We start from the raw sequence: 27,975 nt of genomic DNA on the forward strand, positions 1-27,975 counted from the left end.
TTTACTTTCAAAGATTTATTCCTCATAAACATAAACAAACACCAAAAGACAAATGAAATTTTCAAAGTTCAATATCCAATTTCAAAAACCACTTTATAACAAAGAATAGTTTTATTCCAATTTCTAAAACAGATTCCACCAAACTCAAATTAAGTATCTTTCTATCAAGACTAGGTATAGATTCTATAGCTACAAACCTGAAACACCTGTTACCCCTATCTTAAATCACAATATATGTACTGTTCATATAATATAATCTACCTCTTAAAACTGGTACCGAGACAATAACCCTACAGTTCCAATACATAATGAAAAAAATCCAAATCTCAAAGCACATTGACACTAACAAGAGAAATATGGGCTAAATACATGTACATCTAAACAACAAATAATAACAGCAAGAGTAACTTGCAGATAAAGGGGAAATGGTAGCACACAAAGGTAACTTTAAGATCAATAATCTAAAAATCTTAAAGAAGTGGTCCAATGCATGAATATTTAGCAGTGCTTTCTTACCATCTTATGATAGATAAAATAAAAATTTCCAAAGTAAATACAAATAAAAAAAACACTATATCCTCAACCCTTCCACTGAATATCACAGATCCATATTGGAGTATATTATTAAAGTCTTCCAATAACATAAAAGCAGCACCTCCAGAAGAAATTTGTGATTCACATAACAATTGCAATTTTAAGACACTTTTAACCAACATCTTGACATAACTAATATATGATCAACTGAAACTTTAGTCCATCCTAATATCAATTAACCTCAAAATATCTTTTATCTTTAACTAAAACATGCAGATAATGCACAGAACATTTGGTATTTTTTATGCAAAAAATAAATATATATAACCTTTGGTTAAGGCAATGATTGTGCTCACTCTTACCATCTATATATGCATGCATATTAAGTGACCTGACATTTTGTCTACTTCAATTTGGCTGTCATGCATATATTCTTATGATGATGGGCCCAAGATGTAAATAAAAATCCGATTTTACATATCACCAAAATGTTTCCATAGCATGACTATATGAAAATTAAACATTGATACCTTAACAGATAATTAGAATTCAAAGTGTCAGGGTTTTTGTGAACAAGTACAAATGAAATCATTGTACACTTGTGAATCACAAGTATATCCAGCAAGGAAGACACACCCATATATAGAAGCACAATCCATTTAGCAAATGGAAACTTCAGATAATGTTCTTTTGGTATAGAAATATGAATAAATATACCCTTTGAAACTTGACCACTGCATATTTACATACTGTGCTGTGCTTATGTTATAAATGGAAACCATACAATCCCTCACCACATTCTATTATGAATATATTTCAGGCAAGAAAAAGTAAAATCATCAACCAATAAAAAAAGACTACTGAAACCAGCAAACAAAAAATAAAATATTATGGCAATTATAACCCTAAGTTCATCTTCTTTTCTACGAACCACAGTTTCCAGCAGGTTCATGTATTGCACATGAAGAACACACAAATAATATTTCATAGGACAACCCACAAAAGTAGGAAACAACTATGGTACACAGGTACAACCTGAACTTGACCCTCCCACGACCTGACTGAGTATACACATTCATTTACTTACATATTCATTTCTTCTTATTTGAAAAATATATGAAAAAAAAACACACATTGCACATTTTCTGTGGGGAACATGTGCAGCAAAGAAAACTGACAAGATGACAGATCACAAGTAATTTCTTCCAAATGTTAACAAGGGATCTTCATGGAACAAGGAGGTGAATATACAATTTGTAAGTATGTACTGAACTCTTCTCATCTCACTGGTCTGATTTGACACTGTCTGAAGACACTGACACTGGGGTGCGGCACATCTGACGCAGTTCTTCTGCTTGAGCTTCCACTTCTCTGCAGAAAATAAATATAATACAGATATAGACAAAAGTTCAAATGAACTAGTTGTAAAATAAAGACACACTAAGTCTCAGATAATTGCTGACTTACTTCCATGATTTCGATGTATTCTGCACTTGAGCAGTATGGACATCCAGCTGTTTCTGCAAGACAGTCATCTCAGAGCGTAGGGACGCCAGGCAGGTCTGTATGTTCTCCAGGGGTCTGAATTGATGAAATGTTCATTTTTTTCTGAATCATATTAATGATCATAATCTCTCTCTCTATCTCTCTTCACACACACAGGCCCATGCACACACTGGATTATTAAAAAATTCTATCAAACTAAAATCAATCAAAACAATTTATCAATTTTTTCATGAATATGTTATTATGTTACATTCTACTTCCCAAGTTCAAAGAAGAAAGAAATCAATATAATCAGTAAAAAGTACCTGGATTTGGCAATTGGGGCACTCTGATTCAGCAATTGTTCTATAGCAGCAATATCATAGTCTGTTGGCAATGAAAATGATGCCATGGTTCCAGCATCTTCTGTGTTTTGAGATTTGAGAATCTTAAGAAATGAAAAATCTATTTATTTATTTATTATAACTCAAATCTGAACATTTTAAGGTAAAAACTTAAAATTACAAAGAGAGGATATTGTTTACAAAATATAGCAAAGTTATGAATTAAATATATGTTATCTTATCTTTAAAAAATAAGGGTGCTCACCCATACAGCTAATCAAATAAAAAAAAACAGAGCACAGGACTGAAAAATGCTTTAAAAAAATACAGATACGGATTGGTTCTAACCTTAGTCTGTTCCACACTGGACCTGAGTGCATCATGTAACTCTGACACTTTAGCCTGGTAAGAGAACTTCTCCTTCCTGGTCCCTGCAAGTTCACACTTAGCTGCCTCCAGCTCTGCCTGAAGACCTTGGAGGCTTTTCTGACTGCTCTGCAGCTCCATCTTCTGTCTCTCCTCTGCAAGGGTCAGCTTGTCTTGGAGAGCCTTTGCTTCCTGAGATTTCTGCTCTAGCTGCCATTGGAGAGTCTACACAGAGAAATATATTGAACAGGGTTAGAGAATATTAAAAAATTAATTCTATTTTCATGCACTCAATTATGCAATAAAGCTTTCAAAAAAGCTTAGGATTCTGTCACATTTTCGCATATTTAAATTCCTTACGAGTTCATCATGATCCTTTTTTTTTCAATGAACAGCATTAAACACAAATTCACTTCGGTTTATTTATTTATTTGCTCCATAAGTCAAAGTAAACTAGATGTGCATTAGTCAAAGCAATTGAAAAACCTTTGTAATTTTGAGTTTGTAGCTGCTTATCCAAAAAAAATTATAAGATATTATTAAGCACTGGAAATATATGCAAAAGTGTGACAGGGGTTTTACTGGCTTTGTAGTGTATCAACTTTGACATGTAAATAAAAAGACTCAAAACTTTGAGCTTGGATAATGCTATCATTAATCATGCCAGTGGTGAAATAACATGCTTCAGTAACTAATTTTATATCCATTTCTCTCTTACCTTAATCTGATCAACCAACACAGCTTGCTGTGCCTTCTCTTCAGAAAGTTCTCTGCTCACTCTCTCCAGCTCCACCTTACCACTGTTGTGCTGTGAATTCAAGCTTTCCAAATCAGTCTGATACTGAAGGGCAGCTTGCTGAGCTCTCCCTAGCTCAACTTCAACAAGATGTGCTGCTTGCTTCTTTTGCTCCAAGTCTTTCTGTAACTGGTCAATGTCTAGGTGCATGGTCTCAATCTCACGGCGCAGCTTTACTGTTTCTCCTTTCTGTACCATTAACTGCAAAGACAATATTATTGGTATTTACTAACCCAAAAACTTGCATGAAGGTGACATCTTACTAATACTGGAAATGCCCAAACATTATTCTTAAAGGCTATGCTTTTCAAACATTGCACCTGAAAGTTTAACTTGGTACAATTTGCATTTTACACACAATGAATGGTTTTTATAGAATATTTTTAAAATAACAACACCTCGAAAGGCAAGATGGCAAACACTACACATCAGTGCTCCTTCTGTGGATAACTGAGAATCCATCTCTTTGTTTTAAGGTATTCTCTTTTCTTATAACACTACAAAACAGACTTATGCATGTTGACAGGTATGTACAACCCTGGTTCCAAGCTGAAGATTTAAGATTCAATCCCAAGCCTTCATTAAAGTTTCCACTTCATACCTGCTTCTTCAAGCCTTTCACGCTGTCTTTCTCCCTGGCTAGGCTCTCCTCAAGGGCAGTAATCCTCCCCCTGTATTCTGCCTCCACCTGGTCCTTCCTGATCAGCTGTCCCTGGGCAGTGGCACTGAGCTCTGTGATAGAGGACTCCCTCAAGGCCAGGGCCTCCTCCAGCACACTGGTGTGCTGCTTCAGGGCTGACTGGCTCTGCAATACACCTGGGAAAGACGAAATAAGATGGTATGTATTCCTCTTTCACTCTCATAAAAGAAACTCTGTGTACTAATTTAGTCTTTTAAGACTTTGTTTTTTTCTCAAGATATAAGTGATGGTTTGTGATACATATCTGAACTTTTAGAAAGCAGAAAAAGTTCATAGTGGATGTGTGCTATAGAAAAGGCTCAAGTTAAAATGTGTACCTGATAACCTTCCTTTCTCCCTCTCAAGTTCTAACATAAGCTTCTTGTTTACAGTATCAGATTTGTGGTGTTTCCTTCCATGTTCTTTTGACTTCTGCAGATCCCTTTCCAAACTTCCAATTTTCTTTTTGTAGTCTTCAATGACATTTTCTGTGGCCTTGTGCAGCTGCATTATTTCTGCTTCAAGAGTAAGCTTCCGATTTCTTGTTGCCTCCAAATCACCAGAGAGAGCCTTGAAAATATGCAATATAATATATAATTTTAATATTAACAGCCAAAAATAAGATATTCAAAGAATATTTTGACATTTATGCTCACGTCTCTGAAAATTGATAACTGTCTTATCAAAGAATGTGCTTTTTCTATGATGAGTCTGGCCACCTCCTAATCTGATGCTTTAAAAATATACATTTTCCAATTTGTCAACTGATCATCTCACACACAGTGTATTGCAATATTTATTTACTTATTGTTCCTACCTCAATCTGCTTGTTGAAGTCACTTCTCTGTTTCTCTTGGTCTTCTTCAGATCTCTTCCTGAGAACCTCCAACTCTTTAACAGCCAAATCTTTTCCATTCTTAGCATATGCCAACTTTTCACGAAGCTCAGCCACAATGTTGTCAGTATCAGACTGCTTATCATGCAGGTCTGACTGCAGCTTGCTCAATTCAGCCTCGAGTTCAGACACAGTGACAGCATGTGACGAGGCCTCACTCTGAGTCTGGGTCTCAAGTTCACGTACCCTGATCTTGAGCACAGTGTTCTCATCAGTCAGTTTTGCAATGGTACCCTGGTCATCACTCGTAGTTTCCAACTGTCCTTCCAGGTAAACATTATGTTTTGTTGCATCTTCTAGTTTCTGTTTTAATTCGTTTAGCTTTTCCTTGAGACTAGCCACCTCTGACCGACTATTTTCTGACTTCTCTTGGGAACTTTGTGCAACATTGAGTTCATTTTTCAGCCTGGTAATCTCAATTTCCTGGCCAAGTTTCTGTGACTGCAACTCATGTGTGGCTGAGACTGCTGCAGTCAGGTCACTGCTACATCTATCATAGGCTATTCTCTGATCGTAAATTTGGGAGTTTGCTGCTTCCAAAGACCTTTCCAAGGACTGGTTTTCATGTTTCAGTTTGTCTAACTCCGTTTCTTTTGCACTTACACTCTGCTTCATGACCAAGAAACCCTGTTCTAACTTCATCAGATCATCCCTCAGTATATCTATGGACCTTTCAACTTCTTCTTTTTCACGCAGTGCTGAGTCCAGCTCCACCTGTAGCCTGGCATTATCTTCCCTCAATATCAGCACTACCTCGTCCTTGGACCCTGTTACCTGCTGTAGACCCTTTAACCTAACATCTGTATCCAAAGCACTTTGGCGTAACATTTCAATAGTGGCCTCTCTCTCCTGTAATTCTTTGGTGGACAAGGTCAGGCGCTTCATCAGCTCAGCCTGCTCGTGTTCCAACACACCAATCCTGGCTTCTTTGACTCTAAGTTCATTGGAAGACTTTTTCAATTCAGCCTCTAAATCAGCTACAGAGGTAGTCACTGAGGAGAGGCGTTCTCTTTCCTCTTCAACTTTTTGCATCCTTAATTTCAAGACCTCTTCTGCCGACCCCTGTTGTCGTTTTATTTGGTCAAACATGGCTTCTCTCTCCATCATTGCATATTCTATACTCTCCAGGTGATTGGCAAGCTGCTCTTTGTCTTGCAACACCTTCTGTTGAAGGTCAGCATGCCTGTGACTGATATCGACATTTTCAGCCTTTAATTTCTCAATTTCATTTCCCTGTTGCACAGACAAGGTTTTCAGGGACGCAACTTCCTGCTGCAATTGTGTTTTTATTTCCTGAGCATTTGTAAGCTGCTGCTGAAACCAATCTCTTTTCTTGAGATATCCCTCAATGTCACTTCTCAGAGACTGGATCTCAGACTCTGCTTGCATCTTGACTTGCAATGAAGTCTGTAATTCAACATAGAGTTCAGCAACTTTATTCTTTAAATCTTGAGCAGTCATATCTTTCCCTTGTAATTCCTGTCTTAAAGCCTCCACCTTATTCTGCAGCCTTTCACATTTGGTCTGATTTACATCCAGTTCATCCTGAAGATTCCTTATTTCAAGACTTTTGTCGTCTGATGATCTTTCCAATTCACTTACATGGTGTCGAAGTTCTTTTGAGCTTTGTCTGAGCAGTTGTAACTCTGTCAACAATTCATTCCCTTTTGAGCCATAAAATGAACTTGAAGCCTGGGAGACTTGAGACTTCATGGCTGCTAGCTGTGCCTGTAGTTGAGCCCTTTCTTGCATGGCATTTTTTGCCTCTGTAGACATTACTTCTAACTGACCTTCAAGGTTTGCCTTCTCTTTCAATAGCTGTTCCACATCAAAAGTTTCTGTTGCTGAGGTAGCTAAACTAGAAATGCTTGAAGATCGACTGCGTCCATCTAATGGTGTCAGTTCAGGTCGTAACAAGCCTTCTAATCCCTGTGGAAGACCAGGATGCCAACCATACTCAGATGATCTACTGCTGCTCTGGGACCTGTCACACATCTCCCCTGCTTCCTCTGAGTACCCCTTTATAGGGAGACCATGTGCCTTATATTGCTGCCATAGATTCTCATCTGATTTGACTGTTCTGAACTGGGGAGCAGGTGACTGACCTTTTTCTCTAACAGGGGTAGAGGTCCCAACTGGGCCCAGGTTAGGTGGCAATGCATGTTGCTCTATCTGGTCCAGATCTAAGTCTTCTTGAATTGCACATTCCCTAAAAGTATCACCGATGCTTTGACCCTTTGAAATCAACACTGTGTTGGTGTTAAAGTTGTTGCAGTTATTGGCATTGTTAAAGTTGTTGCAGTTATTGGTACTGTTAAAAGGAGTTGGGGTGACGTTACCCTCTTCATGGTTCATATCATTGGTTGGGGTGACCCTGTCTGGAAAAATGGCGTAATTAGAGTCACCATCACCAAAACTAAATACTTTATTTTCTTTTTCAGTTTTTCCCTCAGCCTGCTGATTGATAATTTCCTCTTCTGTATGAACAGCAGTATCTACTTTAAGCTCTTCAAAATACTCCTGAGGGGCATCTGTATCATTCCCTAGCTGCGGGAAGTCATTAGATGTGTCCCCTGTGACCACCGACTTGGTCTTAGTAATGGTTATCAGCTCCTGTGGGACCCTAATGAGATTCTGTGGCATGGGTTGGGGAGAGGAGCCATCCAACTGATAGGGATCTGTGTTAGACCTATCTGGTAGTTCCAATAGGTAATTATTGAACCTGTCTGTGTGTGGGTTGTCTGTGCCATCAATAGTGACCCCATGAGGGTGAGATTGGTCTGCTACACTTCCATTTGCCTGCAGTATTTCATTATTGCCTTTACTGATTGATGGTTCCCTGGAAATCTGATTATCTACCCTCTAAAAATCAATCAAACAACACTTGGTTATAATGAGATTGCCTAAACCAAAACAGTGTGTGTCACGCCAAAATAGGTAAATACCATAACTGATATGTTTGGAGATTAACAAGAAGGAAAACCAGCCAACTTTGTGTTTGTACAGAAATGTTATTTCAAAACAAATAATGAGGTAATAAAAATGAGGAGTGACATTTGAATGATTTTAATATTATGATCAATAAAAGTTACAGGTCCTAAAACATGTCATGATCATAATTGGTATTTTAAGTCGTCATATCAATTACATTTGTGTTTTAACATTTAAAAATTTTTAAAAATCATCTCATCCCAGCAGAATACACATCTAAGACATACTTTGGCAACACACACATTTTGGTGGGAAACATTACCACCACCAAGACAATTCAGGTACCCAACCTAACATTTGAATACAGTGATTTTCTCAAATAGGTGAACAAAACTTTACAAAACTAAAATTCTCCCATCCACTAACCATTTGTTAACAACACTGGTATAAAAACAATACTAATATATCTTCCCCTCAAGTACATAATATTATATTATGAATATCTGCTGGGGATAACTAACCTCAAGACTGGTGCCGTTTTTAGCCAACTTCAATTTCTTCTCAGCATCAGCTATAGCCTGTGCTATAAGTTCATTTGAAGCAGGAGGCAATGCTGAGGAACCTTAAAGAAAACAATTTGTTGATAACTAATTTAAACAGAAAATACACAAAAAATACCACAAACATCATAAATGCTAAGTTTTTGACAAAGTTAAATTATTGTCAGCTGCAAGAAGGTATCGTAAGTATTCCAGAAAAATAGGATGTCAGAAAACAGTCTCTTCCTTTATTTTTTCATGTTGAAAAAGATGTCTGTAATTCTTTACCTATAACTGACTTTTGCAATGCCAGGGCATCCACTGTGTTGGTGAATGCAGTAAAACTATCTGAGGAACTGGTCCTTGTAAAGCTTTCGTTGTGTTCCATTATCTGCAAAGGAATGGTTTACAAAAAAAGATGTGAAGATGTTAGCTTTTTCATACATCATGTCACAGTGCCATGGACACATATATGGCTCAACTTGTTATCCAGCTCAACTTGTTATCCAGGCAATAACACAAACCATAAGTGAAACTTCTTGTCATTAACCATGCTATTTCCTGAAGCAACTTAACTTCACCAAAAATTGAAGAGATGTGAACTTAAGTGTCTTGTGACATATCAAAGTACACTGCATATGCATCAATATTGTATTATGTCTGTTATAAGAAAGAATTCCAAAATGAATCTACAGTAAATTTTAATTGCAAAAACAAATTCTAAAAACTTGTTAATACGCTCTGGACACTTCATTAAAGCTAATGACAAGCAAAAACAAGCATTAAAAAACACAAGCTATAATACAGCATTAAAACTAGAACAAACCAACAATGGAATCCAAAACAAAAAAAAAAGCAATTTTCGAGGGGTTGTATCACTTTCAAGGTCTGGTGTGAATAAGATAAGAGGCTTTGCATGATATTTAGACACAAATTTGGCCTTGGAAAATGTCTTCAAACATGTACAGAATCCTTTGAAGGGTAAAGAGTTGGCATTACAGGAAAATTTAACTTTTGCTAAATAAAAGTAAAACGCTGAGTGTGTGTCCTTAAAAATCGAGATGACAGTTGCCGTTTCCACCACTCTGTGATACACCATGCAGCATCCACTTACAGCTGCAGTCCCGTTCCTTTCTGTTGTGTCTGATGAACTGGAATTGTGAATTATGTCATTGTGAAGTGTTGAGTGGTAGGAGCAAGTAGAGAACACGCCAGGGAGAGCCTCTTCAACAAGCTCTGGTTCAGATGTCTCGTCAGCACCCTCTACGCTAGGTCTACTGGCAGAGTGAAAGTTAGTGGCTACTGTAACACCAAAACAAACACAATATGCACACTGTTCAGTGTGAAGTGTTAAAAGAGAGGATATTAACATTTTTGAATAACACTTATTGCTGTGTTAGCTGATTAAACCACTGAAATCATTGCAATGACACTCATTATAGCTTTAAACAGTGACCAAGGGATTAAAACCACTCTTCAGAGGTCACAATTTCAAAATCTCATGAAAAAAACAAATCAATCCTTTAAAACTTCCACCAGCTGTACTGAGTGACTACACAATCTTCAGTGGTTTGTTCATTATAACATCTTAAATGAGATTTTTAAAGAGAGAAAACTGCAAACTAACTGTGTATATCAAGATATCCTATCCAGCAGAGTATAGAGCATTGAGAAAGGTGATTTTAGGAAGAAGTTTATATCTAAATGATGGGAGTAAATTGTCAAATACAACACAAAAAAATATTAATCATAAAAATAATAATCAAACTAAGAAAAATTCTTTAATATTTCCTGCAAGTTATATTAACAAGTACCTTCCACTAACCTTCTTCTATCTTTATTGTCCTGTGTATTGGTGAACTTCTGGAATGTGATCTTGAGCTACCTAGGTGATTGAAATGGACATTGTTCTCTAAATGTACATCCACAACTTTGGTTTCAACAATTTGCCCACTGTGAACTCTAGAGGGCAGCACAGTATCAGCATTATAAGCAGAAACAAGAGGAGCCCATTGCCCTAGAAATAGAGAGACCATCTACACCCAAGATAAAGCAAGGATATGGAAAAGATATGCAAGCATCAACTTGGAATTTGTAGAAAAATGCATTAATTTTCTTAATGCTGGAAGAGTAGTAAAATTCCTGAAAGAGTAACAAAATTTCATTTGTATGCATTAACCCTTTGATAGTGTTCAAGATAAAAAAAATCTCAGTACCAAGATACTTTTGAAAATATCAGCAGGAAATGCCACAGAAATTCCAAAAAGAACCAAAGGAGAAGGTATGAAATATTTATAAAAAGCAAGGTTTACATATTACTTATATTCCAAAATACGTTAAACATTTTATGTACAAAACGATATTACTTGAATACCACACAACAAAATTGAGGTCACATTCAGAACAGATGACCAGCAGACTAACTGATCTGGGGACTAAATATGGCCGATCCCACTCAAAAGCAAGCCGCCTTTTCTTCTGATGGTCTCCCCGCATCCACTTGCGCCATGAAATGGTTTGAATCTCAGCCTCCAGGTCTAATTGCAAGGCCTCTGCAGGGATGGCACATGTGGAGACATGCGGGGAGACTATCAGGGGTTTAGTCAGCATTGCTTTTAGGTGGGTCAGCCATATTTGAACTGAAAATCTGCAGATCAACTTGTTCTGAATGTGCTCCTATATACCCCAAAATAAAATTTTAATGAAATAAGTTCATATCTCACACTGGCTTAATGTACTCAGATCTTTTTACTAGTATGGGACTCTGACAGCAGAGAGAGGATGCTATTAATGCATTACCAATGCACATCTGGAACTTTACCTTGATCCTCCTGTACATTTGACTGATTCACTGCTGTGCCATTAGCACTGCTCAAGAGCTCATCATATTGATAAGAGACCACATTGCTGAAGGAGTCAAGGGTCTGGTTCTGTGGAATATCTTCTGCCTCAAAATTAACCTGGTGAAACCGTAACTCAAATGGCTCCATCTAACAGCCCGATCTTGCCACGCTGCAAGCTGTACCTGCCTGTCCTCACTACAGCAGATGATGACTGCAATAAATATAAATGACAGAGTTTACCAGACTACAGTAGCAGATAACAGAAACCACAGTATTGAGAACATATTCTAGTTTATAGTGGAGATGAAGATCCACCTTCTCATCCATGATTCATATCACATGAATAGTCAATGGGTATTCTCTATGCGGTGCCTATGAAAAAAAATATTGTGGCACGTTATAATTATAAACAGCAGCTGACATATATATATGTAGACCAAATAAGCATTTTAAAAAAACTTGTTAAAAAACTTGATGTATATTATTATGCCAGATTTCTTTCCAAACTAAGATGGATTGCAAATGATATGTCCAGATACATTTTGTGAAATATGTATAAGTACATACTAATTTGCAACAAAATTATGACCTACATATCTAGTTAGCATAAACTGTATATTATCCTAGTGCATAAGAATAACAATATGAGATAATATGTGTATGCATGCATACAAAACGGAATACACTTTATAATTAAATATACAGCCAGCATATAGCGGTAACTTGGAATGTGTAAAATTGTGTACTTATCTACATGTATTTATAAATGCTTTCAGAGCAGAAATAATACCAGTTTGTTCAGCACATAGCTTTATTAGCAGTATTTGCTAATGACCAATTCTTATGTTTGTGTTAGGCTGTTTGGTTTTACATTTAATATTAAAAATGCATTCGCAACTCAGCTGTGTATTCTTACTGATTGACAAGTAGATATTTACAGAGTGAGATTAACCCTGTTCTATTTGAATATATATATATATATAAATATATATTGAAACCAATGAAGAGAAATCTGTGTGAATTTAATTTTCTAAAATGGCTATCTCTGCTTCTCTCTCTGATTACTTAACCGATATTGTGCTGATTGAGAATTAAAATTATGGTCACAAATTAACCTGCTAAACAGATTAACTTAATTCCACAAATCTCACTGTTCACCTACTCAGTTAATCAGAATGGGCTTAACAAAACAAGTCATCCATATACTCAGAGCTTTAAAATGATAAATGCTGTACAATATGGTAGTTGATGTGGATATTTTCTTTAAAATGTCAAGAAGCATGGCAGTCTAAATAAGCCATGATTCATTTAGAACTAAGTTTCCTGGTAAGATATAGACCAAAAGACTGAATCTAATTCTAAGTTTACAAAGGTTTGTGCAATGATTTAGCAGTGGGAGAAAATAACTATTTTATCAAGAAAAACTACATTTGGTGTCTAAAAGCCCATACAGAGCACCTTCAGTATACCACCATGGCTACGGCAGAAAAGCGGGTGATGCTCTTAGGCCATATTCACAACCACGGATCAAATAGGGCTGAATTAATTGAATACTTGTTGCATAACCCCAGTGGGAAATCTTTTCAGAGTCTATTGGGGGATCAGATGACAAGCTTTTAAGTGGGTTGCCATATTAAAGTCAGTTGTGAATGTGGCCTTAGAGTAAATGCCCATGCATTGTGGCATGTGTAAAAGAGAATGATAAGAATAGAGAAAACAAATATCAAAGACTTCTTACACCAATGAGGAATAAATGTGTTTAGATTCTCCAACATCTGGCATCCATGGGACAGAATTATTTTCCATGTGTACACTCACTGCACAAAGACTAAACAAAACCGTCCTTACTTAGGGCATGTAATGCATGTACAGTAGCTAACGTGATAATAAAGCATTGCTCAACTATCAAAAGATGCTATGACAAAAAAAATGCCAAGTTTGCAGCTGTATATAGTTAGACTAATAGAATGGCGAAAAAAATATAAAAGAAGAATTTCTATGATGAAGAGATTCAGAAGCTATTATAATGTTACACTGAAAAACACTATTTTGATCAGCAAGTTTACCAACATGACAATAGTTGACAAGGAGAAAACTTAGCAGAATATCATAGCCAAATTTAAGCCAATGTGGTCATGCTCAGTTATTACCTTTATTATTTTATTATCTGTATGGGTACATGGGGATTTGGTTACATTCGTTTTGAATGCTTTAACCAATTTTGATAGAGTTTTGACTTATGGTAGACTAGCACGTGGTTTAAGGTTATTTTGGGTTGTAGGTTTATGCACCAGGCTTATTTATCACATGGCGATTTTATGACACTCGTTTACTATTAACCAATCAAGGTGACAGCCGAGGGTGGTATAATCACATATGATTATCTGTTAATCTCCCTGTGATTAACATTTATTCACGTGGTTGTCAGACATTGTGATAAGAGGCTGTGCAAATATATGCGGTTCAAGTTTATACTGGCGGCGCCGGTGGACAGTATGCTACTAGTATTTCACCTTATTTATTTGCTTGTTTCTCACAGCAGGGTTTTTATATATGGCTATGAAAAAGCATCTACATGAAAAGAATAGCTGTTATGATAGAGTAACCATGCATGTATGACACAAATAATGGAATGGAATCCGAAGTCCTCCCCCCCCCCCCACCCCCACCTCTTCTTCCCCATTGCATTCCCATTTTGTCCTAGGACGATTGCTCATAACATATTTGAATAAGCTGTGAAGAAAAAACACACAAAATAATTTTAAAAATACCGAAAAATAAACACATTATCACACTTTACAATAAAAATTCTGAAAATCTTACCAGACGTGGCATCGGTGTTGTTTTGGGAAAAATGGGCCACTTCCTGTCACTTCCTGTTTAATCAACCCAAACCGAGGCCGGATGTAGTGAGTTTGGAGGGATATTTAAAGAACATTTTTGATAAGAAAATGCTATTTGTGCAGATGTTTATCCTTTCGTGGTTGCTTGAATCTGAAAATGTTATTAACATCAATTTTATTAATGTACACCATTCTCGGGTAAAACGACATGGCCCTGATGCTGGCACTATAGATGGTAAGAAGGTACAGTAGTACACTAGACTAGTTATATTAGTTCTCATGTTATTTACTTCAGTTATAGACATACAATTTATTTAGGTTCTACCAAGTGACCTAGCTTTCAGTTTCCCCTAAAATGTGAGTTAGTTAATTATAAGTTAGTTAAGTTACTCACAATCACTGCTAAGTAACCACTATACTGAGTTGGAGGGGACACTAGCAGGGATAATTATGAAATGCAAGGCTTATTATTATATAATTTTTATTATCGTTTTTATTTTCAAGACATTTTGGCACAAGGGACAACCTTCAGCCTATCACAATTGAATAGATCTACTGGTACAGTTCTTTCCTTTAAAAAAAGATTCCCTTATTGAATTAAATTTATTACAGGTCGCAGTTTATTTGTTTTGAAAAACAACAGAGGCAACATAACATTACCCAGTAACATTAATACTTCTATGGGCTATGTTGAGTACATATGGCATGTAGAAGTTAAGTCTCAGGACTGTGGACAGCCACCATGGCAGCTGTCAGAGGGCACCCCCCACGTGAGACTTACAGGCGAGGTATTTCAACTACCAGAGCAAAACAAGTATAACAGGTGAGTATGATCTATTGCTATCATAGTCATATATTCTTGGATACTGTTTGTTTGATTATTACTTATTTTTGTTAGTGTAAATATTTTCTAGGTTGTGGTGTTAATGATTTTGTACCCAATCTAGGATTTTGTGATTGATATCAAAAGAAAGCAACACAATTTGTTGGTGATTTATTGAATAAATTATGATGACTTTCCATTTCTCTAACTCTCAGTTTGCTACCATTTCTTCAAACAGGTGTGCTTCTGCTTATGTTCAATATGGCACATACACACTGGACAATTTGCAAGTTATACACAGTCCGCGGCTTTGTGGCCGGAGCAAGTTTAACCCCTTTGAGACCAGCAGTGACCTGTGGGTGGAATTTGTATATTACGGAAGGGAGAATGAAATTGCCAAAAATGAGGACATGGCAATACATCTGTATTATGAGATATTTTGTTTGGAGGCAGGTAAGAACAATTAAGAGTTTAAATTTAATATTTGATTTTTGCCACTTTTCTTTGAACTGTAACTATATAATAAAGAACACATTAAAATACTGTACATTTGTTTTGGCAATTGGACCTTGAAACATACATTTTGGTCTTCAGACTCTTCATTTATATGGCAATCAAGTAGATGGACATTTTGGTTGAAAAAATAAATAACTGGCATTTCAATATCGGTATATAGAGCTTATGTACCAGTAGATGAATTATGCATTATGCTCCATGCTTTTTTGTTTATGGTGGAATTAACTAGCGTCAGAAGAAGACTCGGCACTACCTGTTGTCCTAGGCTGTGTGATAACAGTCCTTGTTGTCATAACTCCTGGATCTGTGTACTGTATGTAAGTGCTGCTTTTATGGGCTCCCCTGTTGATACCTGGAGATGGTGGTGGTACAGAAATAATCTATGAAAACTAACATGTAACCTCTTTATAGTGTGTCTTTGTTCATGTGTGTGTGCATGTGTGTGGTTGGAGGTGTTGAAGCACTGCATACTTTTTACATGTAGTCTTGGGCATGCAGTGCTAATTGTAACCCTGATACCACTCTTTGATAATTAACTTGAAAGGATATTTTAGATGGAACTGTAGTAGCTCTGGCAAGGGATTCCAAAAGCATGCAAGCTGCATTCACCTTTACTTTTGTTACATTTGTTATCATCATAAAATTAATTGTGCTATTATTTTCTCTTTTGTTTACAACCAATGGAATCATGAATTTTACTGTTTCTGGAGTTTTTAGTTTGCTCTTTATTAAATCTTTGTGACATTCAATATATTTACTGCAGTAAAAAGAAAAGAGATGCCAGAAGAGTCAGAGAGAGACAAAGACGGAGAAGGTTAACCAGGAAAAATGTTGTCAGGAAACCTTATGGATCTGTCAAAAAGAAAGGCAAAGAAGATATTCCAGAGGTACAGGTATTGTGTTTTATAGTTTTTAAAATCTTAATTTGCGTCTAGGTTGGCTTTTTAGAATGAGCACATTAATTTATCTTCATAATTTTTGATACATCTTTAAATTAAGTGACTTAAAGGTGTACAAAACACATTATAAGAAGACACAATATGACTGTAAAAATGTTTATATTTAAAGAGTGTTTTTTATATATTCATAGAGAGTTTCATGCTTGGAAAATTTTGACACACTCCAAAAATCTAAAGACAACACTTACGATGAAATCCCTGAGTTTAGGTTTCAAGCAAAAGTTGCCTTCAAAGGTATGCATTTAGTTAAAAAAAGATTTTTTAAAATCTCCCCATAAAATCTTACCATAAACAAGACATATCTCACTGTCAAACAAAAAACTAGATTCTGTCCATTTCCATTTTATTTACTTTCCTTTTTCTCTGTTCACTGCCACTAAACTGACAACCTGTATCTTTCCCCTCAGGTGATGACAGTACATACATGTGCCCAAGAGACATCAATGATAATGTCATCCCACCTCAAAACTCTGTTTTAGCCCACACTCTAGGAAAAGTAAGTCATGGTGTTTAGATTTTAGATTTTGTTTGACATGATACATGTATAACAGTTCTATTTCGGGCTTGCTCTAGATATTTTCTGAATACCACATAAAAACTTCTCGAAAAAAAAAAAAAAAGCATAGTAATATCTGAATATTGAAATATTTCAAAATAAGAATTGTAATCCAAAATTGTTTGTACAATTATAGTATATCTAGAATTATCAGTAATCAATTTGGCACAGTAACAGACCTGTTAAGATAGTTAGACCACATAATTGCACTTGTATTTTGCATACAGGCTTGCCTGTATTTTAGTACTCTTCGGTGAATTCATCCTGTTATTTGAAGTGCCAGCCGTGGTATAAGTCAGTTACAAATACTCGATCGTCGTCCACTGTTTGCAACATACAAGAGCAAATTTTATCTTGGCTATGCTCTTGTATGTCGCATACAGTGGGCAACTCTTGTTGTAACTAGTACTTATAATACAGTATGTCTCACGATGTGCAATCTCTTCTACCAATTCAGAATGTAGGTGTTGACTCTACACTGAATATCCCAAAGAGTCCATCAGTGGCAACATACATGTCCTTTCATGGCATGCTTGCCTCATGTAATGGCCACAGTACACTGTTCTCCAACCAGTTGCCTCCAAGCAGACACAGGAGCTCTCAGTCCACAGAACTTCACAGTGAGGCACATTTCCAGCAGAGCTGCATTTCGCCATTGTACAGGTCGCCATCTAGTGAGGAGCCACAAGAAACCAAATTTAGAAGCAGCATCACTTTCCTGTCAAAATTAACACCAGTTTGGGGGGATTTGAAAAAGAAAATTTTGGGAAATCCAACCTCAACTCCACTTGATGATCTGGATGTTAAGAAGGCCTCATGTTATATGCAGGGTTTCACCAGAAAGCATCATTCTGCTCCTGAGCCCCATGATAACGCTGTAACCAATCGGTCACCCAAACCCCATGTGCAATTTGACAAAATACAAAATCAGCTGCTTCCACAGAGTATTTATGCAAAATATTGTATTAAAATGAAGAAGGACCACCAGGGATTGGACAACATATCACAAGAGGAAGGCATGAGGGTCCCTCTTACCAAAATTTTGATTTCTCCTGCCAAAGATGACCTGGCTCCTGGAGTTGATGCTGCAGACCAGAGGGAAGACAACAGTGCCCCAGGTATGGTAAAGATACATGTAACCTCTGCATTTGACTGATGATAACTGATTTTTCAGACTAGTACTCTCTACCAGATGAGTTCAACGTGGTGATTGCATCATTTATTGCAAAATTTCACATTATAAAATGAGTACAGAATTGGTGAGTATCTAGTAAAAATATTAAATTTCAAGACCATTATGGCTCACACTTCATTTTGGTTGCTGTGGTAAGTATACAAAAGGAAAAATTGCATTTGTCTTAATTTCATTATCTTGTGGTGCAGCTGTCACCTTTTATTTATTAAATTTGTCCCAGAAATGAAGAAGAGCAACCTTGCCACTGCCACACCTACCATTAAGGTAGAAGACTACAGTGACGTTGTGATGGAGACTCCTTGGGTGACAGCTCCAGACAGTGCCTCCCCCAAATCACCATCTGCTTGGAGCATGGACAGTGTCTTCATTTAGACTCTAAAACCAATTATTTGTTTTAATCAGTTTGGAATCTAACAAGACGATAAATTGAATTCTTCTCATTGACAAATAGTTAAAAATGATCTAATGTAGAAAATGCAAAGTGATATATATTGTGTTGATCAGTTTTTGCATAGAAAGAAATGTATGAATTAATATTTTTTCATTGTATTTTTTCTGTACTTTGAGTTACAAATAGATATCAAGTAGAGCGTCATATGATCAATTAAAAGTATGCTACAACCAGTAGCAAAGTTTAGCTTTGCCCTGTATATTTTCTAAGACATATTTGTCCACTTATTAATGTTTCGTAACACTGGTTATCAAAGAGAAAATGCAAAGTACAACGTTTCCCTTATTTTCTTTTTCATGTGCAACTTCTGAGACATAATGCTTATAGAAAAGAAAAATCTACAGGGGAAAACTTTGTTTAGACAAAGCAAAATGTCTTTATTGTTGATGCGTCTGCCTATGGTAAATGAGTCCTTTTTCTCATCAAAAATACTACATTGTAAAAATTTTAGCATTACTGCAGCAATGGTCACACCTAATACGACATGGCAGAAGGCGTCAAAATCTCACTGCCTTGGCTTTGTTCTCAAATGTGTGCTCCAAGATCTTCCTTTGTGTGTAGTAACTTGAACCTGAATTGCCTGCCAAGTATTGAGATATGATGCCTTTCCACACCAAGCATTTTACCTTTGCGAAACTGCTGCACTAAAGTTTTGAAGTTCTACCATGTAATTACAATACAGAGGACTTCACTTGGCTTGTTGAGCATGGGAGCTCCTTTTAGGCGACTCTTGTGTTATAGTCAATCTCTCAGAACATACTGGTATAGCTTGATCTCTAAGATATTGTGTTTGAAAGCCTACAAATATGTAGTCAATTTTTTAAAAATATAAATGTATATAAGCACAAAAAAAAAACATACAACTAAATTAAGTGAATTTTTTTTATTCCTCCAGTTGTTGAATATGGAATGTTACACTCTTACAGGGGAAAAATCTGTGCTTTGGACAATTTTGTAAATAATAATAATAGTGTATATAACTTTCAGTAAACCTGAAAAAATCCAGTGTTTTTACAACACAGTCCATTCATGCTTCATGCTGCACATGATTGCAAGGTTGCTCAATGGCATATAGAACATTTGTATGATGCATTTGTAAAATAAATAACTCTTTTTAAAATATGTATAACTTAAGTCCTCACAGATATAACAAAATACTTGACGAATTATTTGTCCCCAGTCAAATATGACATTTTAAAATTCTAATATTGCACATCAACTCGTAAATGAGATTCATAGATATATCACATTTGTGCCCACCCCCTCTCTTACTTGTCTTATATTACCATCCAGTTCTTTGATCAGACGAACAGTTCTGATTTTTAACACATGCAAGGGGCTCTGGGTTTAGTCAGTTCTCTGATTACCACCTGGAAAGTTTCCTTGAATCCAATTAGGACATATAATCCCCACAACTATGTCACTTTCCACTTAAATCGTGGAAACCACTTCTGCTTTACAGAAAAAAGGATTAACACCTTGTGAGTTGCCAACATTACACTTCTCAAAAGGTAGTGATCAATTAGCTTAACTTTTAATAAATAAATTGTGATAGATATCGAAACTTAAAATGTGAAGAATATAGAACTCTTCATCACAACTTTGTGCCTTTTGTGATACTTCTTGCTAACAGAACAGAGCAAGTGCTGGCACTATTATGTCCCTTAATACATGCAGTGAAAGACAACAGTGATATTATCATTAATCAAAATGTTACATCCTGCTATCAATTTCAATTTCTTTTTTCAGAACAGACCAGATGAAAGAACATGACTCGTATACTGACTTAACAAATTATTGCAAAATAAAATTATGCATGTGAAATCTTCAATGTCAACAGGAAAGTTTTCCCAGTATCTCTATTCTATGCCAAACCCCTCCGCATTTTGTATGGCAATCAACAGTTTTTGTTTCAGAGTCTTCTTGTGTTTATAGTTTGGCAGCACAAGTTGATTGAAGCAGGTATGTGACATGGGCAACCTGAAAATTAAATAAAAACATCAACCTCTAAACAGACTTATCAATAACTTGGATAAATTTTGTATCATCAAAATTAACATGATTCCACATCAAGATGACCCACTTAATTGTCAAACCTCTTCCTGTGAATACTAAAGCACGAGAACGAAAAATGGACAAGCTTAACTTGATAGCAGTCGATAACTTCCCACATTTAACTTTGTTGTTATGAAAAAAAAAATACTTGTGTAATATACTTACACATTCTGTCCATCCACTTTGGTGATCTTGAACTGCATTTCTGACATGCCCCCAATTGGTATTCGGTCACTGCCGGTTGTAAACAACAGCAAACGCTTCTGCAGCTCCTTTGGCATGCTACAGACCAACTCCCAGAAAACCCTGCAGAAAAAAATATTATTAGAGTCTGAAAAGTATCGAAGTTCTAAATAAAGAACAAAAACAATAATGTCATGAGTCAAAAAATAAACACTGACTAGTAATTCAAGCTAAGAGTTATTAGCAATGGCTTGTACATTTGAAGTGAGACATTCAACTGTTGGAACTGCAACTCTCTTAAATGGAAGTAAAATGTGAAATTCTCCTACTTGATGGTTGTATCTGAAGCAGTGTAGCCATCATATGTGGTGACTTTCTTCAAGTCTTCCATGTTTAGCTCAGGACTCCCACATACCAACATCTCCACTTCCTCTGGGCGCAACATCTAACACAACAGAACAACACGTCAAGCATGACAACAACTTAAACTTAGCCTGTACAATGCACATTTTTTAACTGTCTAAATTTCACACACTTGCCACTTTTTTCACAAATTTGTGGGGCCTATATAATAAGACTTGCAAATGTTGGTTGAATGTATTCTTCACGTGTGACTTGAAAAAAAAGTTTTAGGTTGGGATATAGACAAGCACCACTTACAATGAGTGCATTTGATGCACACACGCTGTGGAATCCATGGTAAAAAGCTTGAAACTGGGAATATATTGACTTGTTCAGAATCCAGTCCACATACAGTTGGACATACTCTGAAATGTAAGAAAATTCTAAATTAAGGAGAGAACCCAACATTAAAACACAAATGACCCATAAAACTGAAGTTACTCAGATCAGGACTTTTTACCACAAAATACTTTTTTGTAAAAAAAAAAAAAAAACTTCAAAGCAACAAAGAGCATTGATGCAACTAACAAAAAGTGATGCCACTTTGCTGGACAAAATCGTTTCCTTACCTTTTCTATTTTTGTTGGTGACAGGAATTTTTTCTCCATTAGGTTTGAGGCTGTGTGTCCTTGTATGGCCAAATTCTGTCAGTGAAACCTGAGGCAAAGGCATCAAGGATTTGAATTTCTGAACAAGAAAACAATCAATACCCTCTACTTTGAATGACTTGACCAACCATAATTTATAACTGAGAAAAAAATCACAAATGAAGATATCCTTACCTGGAAAGTCATGCAGAAGTCATCTTCTACATCTCCCTCATATTCTAACAGTTCTTTCAGTCCTTTAGCCAGACCCTTAAAAAGTGCAAGGCACAATATTTATAAAATCCACATTTTTAAGATAAATAATTCAAGTGAAACAATTTTATTTTCATTATTTTTTCAATGCTTACAAGGAAACTATATATGTGCCAAGGCATAGGTAAAGGTTCTGTCTCTTGTATTGGGAGGTTCTACTTACTGGCATAGTGAGAGTCAAGTCATCCACTCCCAAGGGGGTAACCCCTACTGTTGCAGAGGGGTTGTTATATGGGACCACAGCTGGGCTCAACAACTTCTGGTAGCAGCAGAGTGGAAATCTAATATCCAAGTTAATACTGTTGTAAACAGCCAGACCCATAAGCTGAGAGATGTTAAGGATGGGATACTTCATAATTCAAATAAGTTTTCATGTATATTTGTTATATTTCACAGAAACATGCTTTTTTTTTGTGCAAAACAGATTTGATGGGACACTTGCAATCACATAATAAGTGGCATTTCCCTTGGTGAAACAAATTAACCGATTAAAAAGTGGGTAAATAAAGCCCTTTAATCCTTAGTTAAGTGTCTCACAAAAACCAACATGCATTATTTTTCATCAATAATATCATTATAATGTCCTGAAATCACAGCCATTAAGTAATAAACCTGAATACAATATTGATCTTCACACCGGAATTTGACCATACTCAAGGATGCCATGCAAATGAAGCAATTATTTGACTTTTTAAATCAGTGTGTGGTTGCCAAGTAATGTCTGGGAGTCAGCAGACTAAAGTGAAATATTTACACACCAGCCCAGACTTTGGGTCCTACATGATTCAATACTTAACAATCATTACAGACTTTTTAGATCTTTATATTTCTAACACATCCATAAAATACATATCCAGCTTTGATAGAGGTAATAATAAAAACCAGAACATGCACACCACAATGTTAACAATTATCAATTCTGTCCTCATAACATGGCAATTATCTATTTAAAGGCCATAAGTCATATTCCCATTTTGATAGCAATGGTGACCACCATCTTTACAGAAGTAGATGATGACTGCAAACCAAAATTTATATTAGTCAGCAGAATGGATAGAGCAAACTACATTTACCAATGAAAAATGACATAATACATGGCTCAAGGATACAACTCCAACTAGATTGAATTCCTGATAGTTATCACATGGTGCACTGCTAAACCAGTAGACATTGGATTCTTTGTCAAATGTAAACATACCTAAGGCAAAAAAGGACAAATCCTAATCAATAACAGTATTTTCCTTTATAAAAAATCAATATATATTAAGAGACCATTTGTAAAATGCTTATTTTCTCAAATCTATACTTACTTTCCAAAAAGCCAATGTATACATAATCCTTCTTGTGTCTCAAAAGTATGTTAGAACCTTTTTAATAATGAAATATTATGAGAAGTAAAAATATACAGAGCATTACTGTTCACTAGACAAAAGGCAAGTCCTGCAAAAGGCTGTCCTAAAAATGCTCACTGTAAGGCAATAAGAATTTTAGAAATATTACAATGAGTGTTAGATCTAGAAAATTTCCAATAATGCCAATAAAATTCATAGTTTTTACAATATATTTTAAGCCAATTCTTTAAAGCCCCTTAAAAATATTTCACATGCAAAAGCCACTTACCGTATTCTGGACGGAATATCTGACGAATGAGAAGCAGGAACCATTCCTTGGTCAGCCCCCCCATGTCCAGTCCTGGCTCTCCCTCAAATGTCACCTTCAGCTTCTTCTTCAGATCATGCTGCTTTCTGGCAATCTAAAGGACAGCCGTGAAGTATAGCAGTTAATTTTTCAAATTCTGGCTTAAAGTTAAACATAAGCTTTCTACTGTAACTGCAGTCTAGTTCAGAAAGTGAAAAAATTAGCTAAAATGTATCTCCCATAAAATGAAATGCTAATGCTGTCAATTAATTCATTAAAGGGATAATAACTCTTCGTATGAGATCTATATTTCACAATAAAAACCTTGTGAATAACTCATAGAAATATAATATATTCTGTTTTACCACAAAAACAGCAGTTATAGCTTTTATTCTGATATTTGAACTTGTCTTTAGACCACGTGACCTCCATTGATGCCTATACTCTGTTAAAATCTCTTAAGAGGTTTTAACAAAAAACCAAACTTTTTAGAAAAAAACCAGGGACTAACTTTGAATGTAAAAATGGATTCATATACCATTGGTAAGTATGGGAAAATTGTTGTTTACTCCAGGAAAATTCATTTTTTGGCCGAAACGAAGAGTTATTATTGCTTTAAGCACATAACAAGCAGTCTATAGTTTATAAAACCGATAACATTCTTAATGTATACCTCCTATCTCATTAAAGTTAGAACTTCCAGTTATCCTGAATCTCATTCATTAAAAGAAAATATAATTTTTTACACATGGCAGACATTACTATGTCTAAAGTGTTAACCACCAAGGCACATTTCACAGATTGTTTTGGCTCTTACTGATACATCAATTCATTCAACATTACCTCATTTAGAGAGTCTGAGACTAGGTGAGATCTTCGCACATTGAGATTCATAAATAACATCCCAATGTCAGGAAGCTGTCTCCGCTGTACTTTGGCAACCAGACTTCTCTGAAAAGCAAATTATTAATTCATCACATGTAAACTAATGTCATGTCAGCATACTCAAATTTTGCAGACAACTAAAGTATTGCCGTACTATAAGTCACCATTGATTATGATACTTTAATTTGGAGAATGTCATCTGTTTGTTTTTCCATTTATTATAAATATGTCTCATCCAAAATGAATGCAAAAGCTCTTTCTTTCTAATAAAATGATCAACACATGCATAAACTTTTTATTCTCACTGTGCCAAAGCAATTATACTAATGTGAGAGGAAAAATCAACAAGTCAATATTTAATTCTTTTGCTGCTCTTTGTGCACATCAGTTACCATGGCTGCCAGGTGGTACAAACAGGTGCACAGAAATGATATATGCACAAATGATTATAATCATGCACACTTTATTATCAATATGAGAAAAATATTTTGGGAGCACCAAAAATGTGTCTTTAAAAGAAAAGGAAAAAAATACTGAACGCATTCTTTGCTGCAGCAACTATATTGATTAGAAACATCAGATACCTGCCTGTGCAATTGAGCAGGTCTAAGAAAGGCTTGCACAGACAATTATCTTTCATTAAGAACAGGATTACTGAGAAGATTTTATTGACTCACCCTTGCCATGACTATCATCTGCTGCTCTGAGTCTCTTTGAAGGATTGTTCTCTTAGCAGTTATGCTTAGAATAAATGGGTACTGGCAAAAAGTGAAACTAAAAAATAAAACATTTATGATTCATTTTAAGTTTATTCTTATAACTTAGATATGCCCTGCTTACAACATATTAACTCTAATAGTAGAAAAAAAGATAACTGAAAAGATACCTGAAATCCCAGATTCTACATCAAAGTTCAAAATGGACATTGCAATTCACAAATGTTGTTTTGGCCAAGATTGATTTAAAAAATCATGAAATCATGTTTGGATGCAGTTTTTCAAGTAAATAAAAGGATAAAGTTATATCTAGATTTAAAATCAAAATATAAAACATTATTCCAATATAAATATTAATTTGATGGCGATCATATACAAATTTGAATCAATAACAAGTGATTACCCAGGGTGTGTACTTGGATTCTGCCATGCATAGTATTCAGCCATAACATCCAGATGGTCAATGGTGGTATTGTAGAATTCAGTGTATTTGACTAGAGGTGGGACTTGGACATTATTGGCGGCATCTACAAAGTTTTTTTTAAAATCTATTATTATTATTATTATTATTATTATTATTATTATTATTATTATTATTATGTGCTTTGAATTCTCAAAGTAAAAGAACCATTCCTTAACAAACTGAATACAATCTAGCAACCCACTGTTAAATTTAATATTCTCAATCTCTCTATCAATTTGTCAACAAACTAGACAGAGTGAGATACTGATGCAGGTTATCAAATAAACACATTAAATCAAACATTGCAGTTTGTATCATGACTTCATATTTTCTTCAACACCCACTAATGAATTAAAATGACAAGGTTGCATAGTTTCATGCTTATCACAACCAAGACAGCATACATACTTAGCAATGCCAGAACTTTAGTGGCGCTGGGTATCCACCAGGTACACTTTGACATGGGGGGCAAATCTTGGGGTTTCGGTGGGAAGAGGCGACAGGAGACAAATAGATGGAGCCTGTTGATTACATCTTTGAATCTTTTTTCCTCAATACTGAAAGCAAAAATAAAATCATTTATGCAGCCTTACAGTTTTCCCAGTTTACATCTAATTTGATTAAACCCCCCAAAAAACAGCTTAAAATGCTACACATGGTGTTAGATTCCCTTTTCAAAGGTTAAACATTTTTTCATATTCAGTTGTATTGTGTAGTAAGGAATGATACTATAACTCTCGGTGTTTTATACTTACACTTTCATCCAATGAACCATAAAATGATGGTCTTGATCAGACAGGGCGGCAACCTGTCTCAGTAGGTGAGCTAATATCACATAAGTGGCCACATTTTCAAACTGTGGATTCTACAAGTAAAACTTGCCAAATTAACAGTAGAATTTCACACACACACACACACACACACACACACACACAGGTTTGATTTGTTTTGATTTTTTATGTACATCAACTCATCAAAACTGTTTAAATCATTACTGAAGTTTTATATTCCAAACACACCAGGCCCATAGGTAGGTTTTTTTTTTTTTTTTTTTTTTGGGGGGGGGGTGTGGAAAAATATCTGCTTTGAATCAAAATTTGAACCAGGTTCTATAACACTTTTCAAATCATGTTAGAGGGTAAAAAAAGTCCACTTTATTAGAAAAAGAACTCTCCTTTGAAATCGCTGGCTACATGCCTGCAGACCTATCTCATCATATTGTTTTTTTTAAATGCCTACAATGTGCAATTAGAAAATATCACCTCAGATAATCCCAATAATCAACACTACTGCACTTTTACCCTTTTTATCAGATTTCATGAGCAAAGTCCAATTAATATAAACTGAAATGATGTTTTTTAAGACACTATATTGTGCAAGCAATCATTAACACTTATGTTAAAAATCTGTACTTAATCAACTTTAAATCATTGTAATTTAAGTCCTGTTAAGTCAAAGCCTTTATAGAGAAGTGCTAATAGAGATAAAGATTATTATTCATTATTTGTCCTTACAATATGCATGTGCTGTCCAAACCTGCCAAGTTTTCTTTTGCTATTTTACTACATTAGAATGCTTCAATCTACTGTTTAAAACTGTCTACAATTTGAAGTTTTCTGCAACAGTATCAATTTCCTGTTTGAGCATCAATATTGACACTCTCCCTGTGATAATAGTAAACAAATACTTTAATAAGGTCATTTTTCTTTCACCTTTCTCTCCAATATTGAGTTCAGGCACAAGCTCTGAAACCTAAAACCTGACTGATTTTTCTCTTCCTTGCACTAAAAATGACCCCACCTTTCATCAAATTAGATTATCAGGCATCCCCAGATAATAACATGTAGTTGTAGTTACTTTACCTTTTGGCCTTCATATAAGGCATATCAACAGGATATGTCTGTGTTGACAATATAAGTACAGCATGAAATTCAAACTTGACCAAATCTCACATTTTTCACAAATTACTAAAAGTGATTCTCAGTCTCCATCAGTTTTATCAATCAGTCAAAAAACAG

The 27,975-nt window shown here is 35.6% G+C and overlaps 3 protein-coding genes across 7 annotated transcripts in view; 1 reads left to right on the forward strand and 2 right to left on the reverse strand.

Annotated features, from left to right (window-relative positions):
* On the reverse strand, positions 1-14,328 carry LOC106181891 (uncharacterized). Of its 3 annotated transcripts, none has more exons than XM_013566424.3 (14): positions 14,236-14,328; positions 11,391-11,623; positions 10,395-10,454; positions 9,684-9,871; positions 8,858-8,960; positions 8,552-8,652; positions 5,022-7,961; positions 4,543-4,774; positions 4,127-4,341; positions 3,448-3,726; positions 2,712-2,954; positions 2,346-2,467; positions 2,002-2,115; positions 1-1,905 (listed from the first exon to the last, which is right to left on the reverse strand). In XM_013566424.3, the coding sequence occupies exons 2-14, from the start codon at positions 11,557-11,559 to the stop codon at positions 1,818-1,820; spliced, it is 4,854 nt and encodes a 1,617-aa protein (XP_013421878.2). In that variant the 5' UTR covers positions 11,560-11,623; positions 14,236-14,328; the 3' UTR covers positions 1-1,817. The 3 variants fall into 3 exon arrangements, with proteins under 3 accessions (XP_013421878.2, XP_013421877.2, XP_086853210.1); XM_013566423.3 differs by having other exon boundaries at positions 10,395-10,586; XM_086997084.1 differs by lacking the exons at positions 9,684-9,871; positions 14,236-14,328 and having other exon boundaries at positions 11,391-11,496.
* Positions 14,285-19,884, forward strand: LOC106181892 (uncharacterized). Of its 2 annotated transcripts, none has more exons than XM_013566426.3 (9): positions 14,285-14,490; positions 14,868-15,078; positions 15,317-15,531; positions 15,824-15,911; positions 16,358-16,487; positions 16,685-16,787; positions 16,961-17,049; positions 17,567-18,227; positions 18,525-19,884. In XM_013566426.3, exons 1-9 carry the CDS (start codon positions 14,364-14,366, stop codon positions 18,674-18,676), a joined length of 1,776 nt encoding a protein of 591 aa, XP_013421880.2. In that variant the 5' UTR covers positions 14,285-14,363; the 3' UTR covers positions 18,677-19,884. The 2 variants fall into 2 exon arrangements, with proteins under 2 accessions (XP_013421880.2, XP_013421881.2); XM_013566427.3 differs by having other exon boundaries at positions 16,358-16,481.
* LOC106181883 (putative E3 ubiquitin-protein ligase HECTD2) overlaps positions 19,624-27,975 on the reverse strand; it is a 14,753-nt gene continuing 6,401 nt past the window's right edge. For both annotated transcript variants that reach the window (XM_086997144.1, XM_086997135.1), the window contains 14 exons: positions 26,713-26,822; positions 26,366-26,514; positions 25,898-26,021; positions 25,456-25,552; positions 24,737-24,844; positions 23,876-24,008; positions 23,365-23,453; positions 22,419-22,580; positions 22,178-22,252; positions 21,965-22,052; positions 21,654-21,760; positions 21,323-21,438; positions 20,976-21,116; positions 19,624-20,735 (listed from right to left, as the gene is read on the reverse strand). In XM_086997144.1, the coding sequence (XP_086853270.1) occupies positions 20,615-20,735; positions 20,976-21,116; positions 21,323-21,438; positions 21,654-21,760; positions 21,965-22,052; positions 22,178-22,252; positions 22,419-22,580; positions 23,365-23,453; positions 23,876-24,008; positions 24,737-24,844; positions 25,456-25,552; positions 25,898-26,021; positions 26,366-26,514; positions 26,713-26,822 (1,620 nt within the window). In that variant the 3' untranslated portion in view covers positions 19,624-20,614. The remainder of the gene's footprint in view (positions 20,736-20,975; positions 21,117-21,322; positions 21,439-21,653; positions 21,761-21,964; positions 22,053-22,177; positions 22,253-22,418; positions 22,581-23,364; positions 23,454-23,875; positions 24,009-24,736; positions 24,845-25,455; positions 25,553-25,897; positions 26,022-26,365; positions 26,515-26,712; positions 26,823-27,975) is intronic.

Source organism: Lingula anatina, chromosome 1, assembly GCF_051362555.1.
Source record: "Lingula anatina isolate TDL-2025a chromosome 1, LinAna3.0, whole genome shotgun sequence".
NCBI lineage: Eukaryota > Metazoa > Brachiopoda > Lingulata > Lingulida > Lingulidae > Lingula > Lingula anatina.

Coding starts and splice junctions, on each gene's coding strand:
- LOC106181891 (XM_013566423.3), bottom strand. CDS start 11,559: ATGGAGCCATTTGAGTTACGGTTTCACCAGGTTAATTTTGAGGCAGAA. Junction 10,587..11,390: donor AAATGTACAGGAGGATCAAG/GTAAAGTTCCAG, acceptor CTCTATTTCTAG/GGCAATGGGCTCCTCTTGTT. Junction 8,653..8,857: donor ATTGCAAAAGTCAGTTATAG/GTAAAGAATTAC, acceptor GTTTTCTTTAAG/GTTCCTCAGCATTGCCTCCT.
- LOC106181892 (XM_013566426.3), top strand. CDS start 14,364: ATGCTATTTGTGCAGATGTTTATCCTTTCGTGGTTGCTTGAATCTGAA. Junction 15,532..15,823: donor GATATTTTGTTTGGAGGCAG/GTAAGAACAATT, acceptor GGAATTAACTAG/CGTCAGAAGAAGACTCGGCA. Junction 17,050..17,566: donor TAGCCCACACTCTAGGAAAA/GTAAGTCATGGT, acceptor CTACCAATTCAG/AATGTAGGTGTTGACTCTAC.